This window comes from Cebus imitator, unplaced genomic scaffold (genome assembly GCF_001604975.1).
Source record: "Cebus imitator isolate Cc_AM_T3 unplaced genomic scaffold, Cebus_imitator-1.0 Scaffold417, whole genome shotgun sequence".
Lineage (NCBI taxonomy): Eukaryota > Metazoa > Chordata > Mammalia > Primates > Cebidae > Cebus > Cebus imitator.
The window spans coordinates 685,508-696,291 of record NW_016107732.1 but is presented as its reverse complement, the minus strand read 5'-3'; the positions used below and the strand labels follow the sequence as shown (position 1 = coordinate 696,291).

General features: G+C 42.2%; 1 protein-coding gene and 1 non-coding gene across 7 annotated transcripts in view; one reads left to right on the top strand and one right to left on the bottom strand.

Annotated features, from left to right (window-relative positions):
* ZNF549 (zinc finger protein 549) overlaps positions 1–10,784 on the bottom strand; it is a 17,217-nt gene extending 6,433 nt beyond the window's left edge. For 2 of the 6 annotated variants that reach the window (XM_017509506.2, XM_037731733.1), the window contains exons 1-2: positions 10,387–10,784; positions 6,689–6,727 (exon numbers count right to left, since the gene is read on the bottom strand). In XM_017509506.2, the coding sequence (XP_017364995.1) occupies positions 6,689–6,727; positions 10,387–10,419 (72 nt within the window). In that variant the 5' untranslated portion in view covers positions 10,420–10,784. Of the gene's footprint in view, positions 1–6,688; positions 10,363–10,386 lie in introns of those variants that run through there. The other 4 variants (XM_017509507.2, XM_037731734.1, XM_037731732.1 and 1 more) reach the window with 3 other exon arrangements.
* LOC119468371 lies at positions 2,518–2,623 on the top strand. The gene has a single exon (XR_005197042.1). It is a non-coding gene; the product is annotated as a U6 spliceosomal RNA (small nuclear RNA).

Sequence of the window (10,784 nt, the reverse complement as noted above, 5' to 3'; positions counted from 1 at the left end):
TTTCACCATGTTGACCAGGATGGTCTCGATCTCTTGACCTCGTGATCCACCCGCCTCGGCCTCCCAAAGTGCTGGGATTACAAGCGTGAGCCACCGCGCCCGGCCAGTTCCCACTTCTATCTAGGTGAACATGTGAGGCCCAGTCATTACAGAATACTCTTTACATCCTTCCTCGCTGTTGGCATTGCCACTATGACCTAAAGAGTGCTCCTCTTACATCTGCAATGGTCCACATGCCAGCCACTGGCTGATGGATAGCTTTCACTTGGATCCCTTCCCTGAATTCCACATGTCTGTCTCTTGCTGTGCACCTGACATCACCACTAAGGGTTCCCAACAGAAGATTCCATATTGTGAAGGCCTAACTCCTGGATTTTGGTTTCCTATTCTGCATGTAAGGAGCTTGGAAGTGGCCACTCCATCACAATAGCAAGTAAAGAGTTAAACAGACTGAAAAATGGACAGCTCTTCTAGGATCCACAGGAAAGATAAGGACACACTGCTGCCCCCAAGACTGGAGAGAAAAACAAGGGAATACAGGAGAATCAAGGCTTACAGGAGCAGAAACTCATGAAAGGAAATCATCATGCAAACCCTCGCCAGGTTAGGAAAACTCGATCTATAATGCATAAATTGCTGGGAGCTCTGTGTGGACCATTCTGTGAGCTGAAAATTCAAGAGGCACTCGGTGAGAGCCCCCACAATCTTGCAGTATTTACCTCCAGAGTCTTAAACAAGTTCTCATGGTAAACACTGGGGAAAAAAATCCCCTTGTGCTTCCAGCAGAGAGGAGAAAATGAATCATTTTAAAATATGCCATAGCAATGTGTTCCTCTAAACAAAGCCTGTCCTCAGGAGACAACATTTAACTAGAGCTTAACCTGCAGAGGTATTATCAGAGCCTAGTCTTATCTAGGGATAGACCAGGGAAATAACCAACTACAGCCCATTCTAGTAATCCTCTTCCACATAATGGGAGAGAAAAAGCAAAACAAAACAAAATTTAGAGACACGTGAATTTCAGCCAAGAGGAATAGGCTCACTAAAACACTGGGACCTGGCACACCTCACCATCACATTATTAAAGGCCTATTTACAGCAATTCCTTTTACTGAGGTCATCGTCTCTAGCTATCAAGAAAACATCGGAAGCACTTTGGGGGGCCGAGGCAGGTGGATCACCTGAGGTCAGGAGTTCGAGACCAGCCTGGCCAACATGGTGAAACCTCGTCTCTACTAAAAATGCAAAAATTAGCTGGGCATGGTGGTGGATGCCTGTAATCCTAGCTACTTGGGAGGCTGAGGCAGGAGAATCGCTTGAATTTGAGAGGTTGAGATTGCAGTGAGCCAACATCGCGCCACTGCACTCCAGCCTGGGTGACAAGAGCAAAACTCCATCTCAAAAAAATAAAAGGAGGAGGGTAAGAAAAGAAAACAACACAAGGCATACCAAAGGTAAAAGAATGAATACAACTGGAGAAAAGAGAGCAAGTATCAGAACTATACATAGCACAGAAATGGAATTATGCAACCAGCAATTTTAAACAACTACAAATATGACACTCCGTAATGGATAAACTAGATGTCATGCAAGAACGAGCAGAGTAAGTAGAGATGGAAATCCTCAGAAAGAACCAAAGAGAAATGCTGGGGTCCAAAAATAATGTAAAAGGAATGAAGAGAGCCTCTGAAGGGGTTACTAGCTTGGGTAAGGCTGAGAAAAGAATCTATAAGAATGAGGATACAGGCCGGGTGCGGTGGCTCAAGCCTGTAATCCCAGCACTTTGGGAGGCCGAGGCGGGTGGATCACGAGGTCAAGAGATCGAGACCATCCTGGTCAACATGGTGAAACCCTGCCTCTACTAAAAAAAAGATAAATACAAAAAACATTAGCTGGGCATGGTGGCGCGTGCCTGTAATCCCAGCTACTGAGGAGGTTGAGGCAGGAGAATTGCCTGAACCCAGGAGGTGGAGGTTGCGGTGAGCCGAGATCGTGCCACTGCACTCCAGCCTGGTAACAGAGTGAGACTCCGTCTCAAGAAAGAAAAAAGGGCCGGGCGCGGTGGCTCAAGCCTGTAATCCCAGCACTTTGGGAGGCCGAGGCGGGTGGATCACGAGGTCAAGAGATCGAGACCATCCTGGTCAACATGGTGAAACCCCGTCTCTACTAAAACTACAAAAAATTAGCTGGGCATGGTGGCACGTGCCTGTAATCCCAGCTACTAAGGAGGCTGAGGCAGGAGAATTGCCTGAACCCAGGAGGCGGAGGTTGCGGTGAGCCGAGATCGTGCCATTGCACTCCAGCCTGGGTAACAAGAGCGAAACTCTGTCTCAAAAAAAAGAATGAGGATACATCAATAGAAACCTCCAAAATTGGCAAGTGAAGTGCACAAAGACTTAAAAAATATATACACAAAATAATATCAAATGACTATGGGACAACTACAAAACATGTAACATACATATACTGGGAATACAAGAAGGAAAAAATAAAAATAAACTTAAGAATTACACTTAGGTGCTCACTTCAGCAGCACATATACTAAAATTGGAATGATACAGAGAAGATTAGCATGGCCCCTGCGCAAGGATGACACGCAAATTCACGAACATTCCATATTAAAAAAAAAAAAAAAGAATTACACTTAGAATTTCCCCAAATTCATTTCAGTCACCAAACCACAGATCCAGGAAGCTCAGAGATCACCAAGTAGGACAAATCCACCCCCAAAACCTACTCCTAGACATATAGTCAAACTATGGAACATTAAGGATTAAAAAAAATTACTGACAAAAGCTAGAAAGCCACTTTACTTATAGAAGAACAAAGATAAGAATTACATCCTACTTCTCCTCAGAAACCATGCAAAACAAGAAAAAAGTGAATTAAAAAGTGTTGAGAAAAATCCTTACCAACCTAGAAGGGTGTACTCTGTGAAATTATCCCCCCAAAGTAAAGGAGAAAAAAAGACTTTCTCAGACAAACACAAATTTAAAACTCTGTAGCCAGTAGATCTGCCTTGCAAGAAATGTTAAAAAAAAATTCTTCAGATAGAAGGAAATGATATAAAGGCCAGAAACTTGGACCTGCATAAAGAAAGGAAGAGTACCACAAATTAAAAAAAGAAAAAGTGAAGGTAAAATAAAAATTTTTCGTATTCTTAATAAATCTAACAGATGAATTTGTTAAAAAAAAAAGAATAGCAACAATGTATTCAATTGTGTGTGTGTGCATGCGTGTGCACGTGCGTGCATGCACACTCATGCATAAATAAATGATAACAACAATATAAGGGACAAGCTGGACAGGCACGCTGGCTCACCCTTGAAATCCCAACACACTGGTGAGGCCAAGGCACAAGGATCATTTGACGGGAGGAGTTCAAGACCAGCCTGAGTAACAAAGTGAGGTCCTTTCTCTATTAAAAAAAAAAAAAAAAAAAAAAAAAAAAAATTTAGCTGGGTCTGGTAGCACACACCTGTGGTCCCAGCTACTGGTGAGGCTGAGACAGGAGGATCGCTTGATCCCAGGAGAATGAGGCTGCAGTGAGCTGTGTTCATGCCACTGCACTCCAGCCTGGGTGACAGAAGGAGAGCCTGTCTCAAAAACAAAACAAACAAAAACAAGGGACAAGAGAGTGGAATTAAGATTATCTATCTTGTTATAAAACACTCAAAGTACCTGTGAAATGTTATAGTGCTATTTGAATAATATGGACTTAGATTAGTTGCAAAAGTATATTGCAGCCAGGCATGGTGGCACACACCTGTAATCCCAACACTTTGGGAGGCTAGGGTAGGCAGATCACTTGAGGCCAGGAGTTCAAGACCAGCCTGGCCAACATGGCGAAACCCTGATCTCTACAAAAAAATACAAAAATTAGCTGGGTGTGGGGGCTCATGCCTATAGTCCCAGCTACCTGGGAGGCTAAGCTGGGCAGATCCCTTGAGTCCTGGAGGAGGAGGTTGCAGAGAGCTGAGATTGCACCACTGCACGCCAGCCTGGACACCAAAGCCAGACCTTGTATCAAAAACAAAACCCAAAAGACAAAACAAAACAGTAAGGGCAACAAATAGTAAACAGTAACAAATATGGTGCAAGCTACTCCAACTACATCAACAACTACATCGACAATCACTTTGAATGTCAATAGTCTAAGTGTACCAATATTAAAACAGATGGTCAGAGTGGATCAATAAACAAGGCCTAACTATATGTTGTCTAAAAAAAAAAAAAAACCTTAAATATAAAGACACATATAGATCAAAAGTAAATGGATGGTGCCTTAGTCTGTTCTGTGTTGCTATAAAGGAATAACTGAAGCTGGATAATTTATAAAGAAAAAATGTATATTTGGTTCACAGTTCTGCAAGCTCAGAAGCATGGTACTAATATCTGCTTCTGATGAGGACTTCAGGAAGCTTCCACTCATGGCAGAACATGAAGTGGGGGTTGGCAAAACATGGCATAAGCATGACAGAGAAGGGAAAGCGCCAGGCCCTTTTAAACAATCAAAGCTCATAGGAACTAACAGAGGAGGAAATCATTCATTACTCTGAGGACAGCATCAAGCTGTTCATGAAGAATCTGCCCTTGTGACCCAAACACTTCTTACCAGGCCCCTCAATATTGGGTATCAAATTTCAACATGAGACTTGAAGAGCATATTTAAATTGTAACAGATGGAGAAAAACATACCATGGTAATATGGTAGTAAAAAAAACAAAAAACAAAAAAACAACAAGAGAAGGCTTATTAATTTTAGAGCAAACTACAGCAAGAAAAGTTATCAGAGATAAAGAAGATTACATAATGATAAAGGGGTCAGTTTCCAAAAAGATGTAAGAATCCTTAACACATACACGCCTGACCACAGAGCATCAAACTATGTGAGGCAAAAACTGATAGGTCTTTAAGGAGAATCAGATCAATCCACCATCATAATTGAAGTCTTCCACACTCTTCTGTTACTGACAGATCCAGTAGGCAGAAAACCAATAAACAGCTGAATTCAACAACACCATCAACCAAATGGACATAATCAACATCTTTAGATTATTTTGTCCAACAAGAACAGAATACACATTGTTCTTAAACTCACACGGAATATTCAACAAGATAGGCCACACTTTGGGCCTGTTTTATAAATCTTTAGAACTTCCTATTTTCCTGATGCTTCAACATCTCCAACACATTATGAGCAACCCACCCTGGAGACCAGGTACCCAGTATGCTAAGCCTGGTCCCTGTCACAACCTCCCCTTCTTTTTCTCCCTTGACTGTGACTAAATGATATTCAAACACACTAGGAAAAGCACCTGCCCACAGGTCCTTGTGCTCCCTCTTGGCTCCCTGCCTGCTTGATTGAGTCTGCTCCTTAAGAGCTCCTCCCATACGGCTTCATGCATAGTTTGCTGTGCCACCCTCTATGAGAATCTATGAATATAATAAATCCTTTAATTCTGTACGCCTCTCACAGTTTAATTTCCATCGCAGTGTTGGAATGATCCTAGAAATCCCACGAAGGATACCAACTCCCCCATTTATAATACACATTCATAAAACACATCTTAATAAATTTAACAGAAATAATACAATGTTTGCTCTGTGATCACAATAGAATTAAACTAGAAAGCAGTAACAGAAAGATAGCTGGCAAATCCCAAAATACTTGGGAGATTAAACAAGACTTAACACATGAAGCAAAGAAGCAATACTCGAGATAAATTTAAAACTATTTTGAACTAAATGACAATGAAAACACAACTTAGAATTTGTGAGATGCAGTTGAAGTGGTGCTTAGAATAAAATTTATAGCACTGAATACCTACACAGTCGTCCCCAGTCTTATCCATAATTTTGTATTCCACGGTTTCAGTTACCAGTGGTCAACTGTGGTCTGAAAATATTACATGCATAATTCCATAAATAAATAACTCATAAGTTATAAATCACGTGCTTTTCTGAGTAGTGTGACAAAATCTTACACTGTCCCACGGTGTTATGCCCAAGATATGGATCATCCCTTTGTCTAGCAGATCCCATGCTGAATACAGTACCTGCCTGTTAGTCACTAAGTGGCCATCTTGGTTATCATATCAACTGTCTCATTATCACAGTGCTTGTGTTAAGTAACCCTGATTTTACTTAGTAATATCCCCAAAGCACAAGAGCAATAATGCCAGCAATTCAGATGTGTAAAAGATGTAAAGTACTTCCTTTAAGTGAAAAGGTGAGAGTTCTTGATTTAACAAGAAAAATAAAAATTGTACTCTGAGTTTGCTAAGATGTACAAAAAGAACAAATCATGTATCTGTGAGATTGTGAAGAAGGAAAAAGAAACTCATGTTAGTTCTGCTGTCAAAGCTCACACTGCCGAAGTTTTGGCCACAGTGCACAGAGACTTGAAATTCCTCTATATGCCCATATGATTCTCATCTCTAACCATTTGGACATACTGGCTCCTATGCCCAGGAAACCTTTCATCACTTCATCCTATTAGATGCAGAAATGGGAACATCTCTGTAGAACTTCTGAACCTGATTAATCATCCTGGGTCTGAGGTGACCCAAGGGACCCAAAACCAAGGAAAAAGAGTCTCAAGACATCAGTGTCACCTGCATCTGTGGGCCAGAACCATGGCTTTAGGGAATAGGGCCAGTGAAGATCTGGGACTTCCTCCAATTACCTGTGATGGTTTCACAAACTCTTCTGCTGCCACAGGAATCTGCAGGAAGAGGGAGGCTATGCAATAAAGGTGTTCAAGGTGGCATTTACAAAGGGTAGGTTGCTTTTGCCAGCTGTGTGACACTGGACAAAGATCTGACCTGTCTGAAGTTGCCTCCATCTGTAAAATGGGAACACTTAATGGTGGCTACCTTGCAGTGCTATTGTAGGCATCAAACTCATTTGTACTTGTCCAATGCTAATACCGGGCTAGTACTGACCACAGCATTAAGACTTCTGTAAACAGTTTTGAAAATTTTGGTGTTTCTTGCCATTTAAGTCTTTATATGAATGTGATATGTTATCAAATTATTAGAGGCTTCTGTGATTCTTTGACAATAAATATGTAGTGTGTTTTCCAACATTATTCTCTGATTCTGATACCAACTAGGTGTCCTACAATTCAATCCTATTCTAATACTAACTACCTGGAGTTGCTTCTAAACCAACAGGTTTTAAAGGCTCAGTCATACACAACTGTTCTCACTTCATATGCTCATTGCAAGCCAACATCCAGACCAATAAATATAGCTGAATTCAACAACACCATCCATGTTCAGACCAATAAACATAGCTGAATTCAACAACACCATCAATCAAGTGCACAAAATCAACATCTTTAGATTATTTTTTCCAACAAGAACAGAATATACACTGTTACCAAGATCACACAGAATATTCAGCAATGTCCAAACGAATAAACATAGCTGAATTCAACATCATCAATCAACTGGACATAATCAACATCTTTATTTTTTCCAAAAAGAACAGAATACACACTGTTCCCAAGCTCACACAGAATATTCAACAAGAAAGACCACAGTCTTTATGTGAATGGGATATGTTATCAAATTATCAGAGGCTTCTGTGATTCTTTGACAATAAATATGCAGTGTCTTTTCCAACATCATTCTCTGATTCTGATACCAACTAGGTGTCCTACAATTCAATCCTATCCTAATAATACCTGGAGTTGCATCTAAACCAAAAGGTTTAAAGGCTCAGTCACACACAACTGTCCACATTTCATATGCCAACTGCAAGCCAATGTCCAAACCACCGTAATTTTCTCCACTTGGCTACAAATTTGGGGGCTGCCATGACCTTTTTCAATAATTTGCTAGAACCACTTACAGAACTCAGGAAAATACTTATGTTTATCAGTTTATGATAATGGATGTAACTCTGGAACAGCCAAATGGAAGAGATGCATATGGCAAGGTACTGGGAGAGGGGGTAAGGCAGAATACTTCCATGCTCTCTTATGTCACTCTCCCAGCATTTCCAAGTGTTCACAACCTTGAAGCTTCCTGAACTCATTGTTCAAGATTTTATATAATCTAATCTCCAAACCTCTGCTTCCCTCCCTGGAGGCCAGAGCTGGGGCTTAAAGTTCAAATCCTATAATCACTTGATTTGTCTGGTGACCAACTCCACTCTGAGGCTATCTAGAGACTCCACCCTGTCTGCTCACCCTAAGTCATCTCATAAAACTCAAGTATAGTAGCCTTCCCTTATCAGCTGTTTTGCTACTTGCAGTTTCAGTTACCTGCATTCAATTTCAGGTGAAAATTATAAGTATTAAATTACAACTTCAGTCTGAAAATAGTAATGTTAAAATTTTAACATTAAATATTAAAATATTAAATTTCCAGAAATAAACAATTCATGTTTTAAATAGTGCACCATTCTAAGTGGTATGAGGAAGTATTACGCTATGGAGTTTAGTCCTTTCTTCTTGAGATGAAGAAGGGTAAATAGTATAATAAGATATTTAGAGATAACACATTCACATAACTTTTTAAATAATCTTTTTTGTTTTTTTATTGTCTCAACTGCAGTAACATAACTTTTATTAACTTATAATTAAAGTGTAATTGTTCTATATTTCCAGTTATTATTAATCTCTTATAATGCCTAATTTATAAATTGGACTTTATTATAGGTATGTAGCCTAGGAAGAAACATAGTATATATAGGTTGGGTACTATCTGCAGTTTCAGGCCTCCACTGGGGGTCTTGAAAAGTATCCTCCAAGGATAAGGAGAAACTCGTTCAACTACTAAATGTATTATAGCCTATAGCTCCTAGGCTACAAACATGTACCGCAAGCTATTATACTAAATACTGTCAGCAACTGTAACACAGTGATAATTATTTGGGTATTTAAACATATATAAACTTAGAAAACGCAGTTTACCTCTTGATCAGAAAGAAATAAAAAGGTACAGTAAAAATATGGTATCATAATCTCAGGGGATCACCGCCATTGATGTGGTCAACATTATTGTTATGTGCTACATGACTTATCACAAGACACTTTTCACTGAGGAAATTACAAGGATTTTAGGAGTTCTGTGCCAGGAAAACATGACAAAAAGCAAACATTTATTTTTTATTAGAGCACAGAGGTATAGTGGCATTTTAATCGACTTGCATAAATTTGTTAAATCTATAAAGCTTAAATCTGTGTTTTCCGGGGAGAGCTGCTCTTGCTGGGCTTGAGCTGCTCCGCTAGTCTGGCTGACCTTCTTCTGGCTCTACATAGAGTGAATAGGTTCACCAAACCTCCTGAACGGTGACTTTGCAGAGTGTCCCACCCTCAAATCCATCCTATGCAGTGTGTATTCCTTAAATATTTCCTCTGGAAGTGCCCCTGGAACCCCAGGGCCCTTCTATCTGCAAGCAGCCTCGCAAGGCCGACCCACTCTTCCCCAGCTTCCAGCCCCAGCCCTCCCTCTCTTCATCTCAAAGTAAAATCTTAAGATTACCCGTCTAAATTTAAGGCTTGGCCTGAGTCTAAGCCCCAGCCTGTCACCAAGTACAAAATCAACGAGCCAGTCTTCTCCCCTTAATTTTCTACTTACAATTCCAGCTGCCCATGTAACAACCTCACTCTGTGACAATTTAGAAACACCACGTGCATACCATCAGTGGACGGCTGGAAACGTAAAATATATTTTAAAAAGAAAAGAAAGAAACACCACGTCCAAAATTTAACTCATAGCATGTCCCTGAAACCTGCTCCCCCACTAGATTTCTGTCAACTCTTCCAGATGTTCAAGTAAGAGAAAAACTTGGGATCATACTTCACTCCCACTTTTGCTCACAGGCACAAATGATGCAGCAGAAAAGCCTACGGGCTTTACCTTTAAAATCTACCAAGAATCTTATTACTTAGGTCCCTCCAGAATCCAACACAATCCTCCTGGATTCTACTACAGCCGCCTCCTCGCCAGTATCCCTGCGTCCACCATCATCACTCCCTAACAGTCTGTTATCTCCACTCACGGCCTTTGAAATATTTTTTTAAAGAACACGACCCTCCCTCAGATCGTGTTCTCCTTTATTCACAACCCTCCATGGCTCCCAAAGACTCAGAATTAAAGCCTGGCTCTTCATTCTCTCCCTCCTTGCAAACACCGGTCGATCCACAGGTTTCCGAACGCTCGCGGCCCCGGCGCACCTCCCAGGCTCTGCGCGTGCGGCTCCCACCGTACGCAACGCCCTCCCTCCTCACCTCACCTCCCGTCAGCGCTGAGGACCCCACCCAGAACGCCTCGCTGTCCTGGAGATGGGGCCCGAACTGCACAGACCCGAGCAGGCGCCCCCGTCCCGGGCTTGAGGACCTGGGTGAGGATCCGAGGACGCCTCTCTCACCTGCGGTGGATTCACTGGCGCTGCCGCATCCATGGGACCTTGGGCGGGGCGGGGCCTGGAGAAGCGCGCGGTAAAGCCCGGGATCCGGCGGGCGTGCGGTGGCAAATCGCTGGGAGACGCTCAGACCGAGACCAGGCACGCTCCTCTGCGGGCGGACACCACCTCCTGGCCCGGACCCAGCGAGCCGGAACCGCCTAACGGGCGGACGCACACACTGGCAGCCAAAATGACCACCGCCCGGAAGGCGCCGGAAGTTCCTGCTCTGACGTACTGCGCACTCGCGGAGTTACCCCTTTCCCGGGCACTGATTAGTCCGAGGCCCCGGCACGCTCGGCGCACAGTATTCTGGGTGGTGTAGTTCCTGCCACGCCGCAGTCCACGGTGCCTTGTGAACCCAG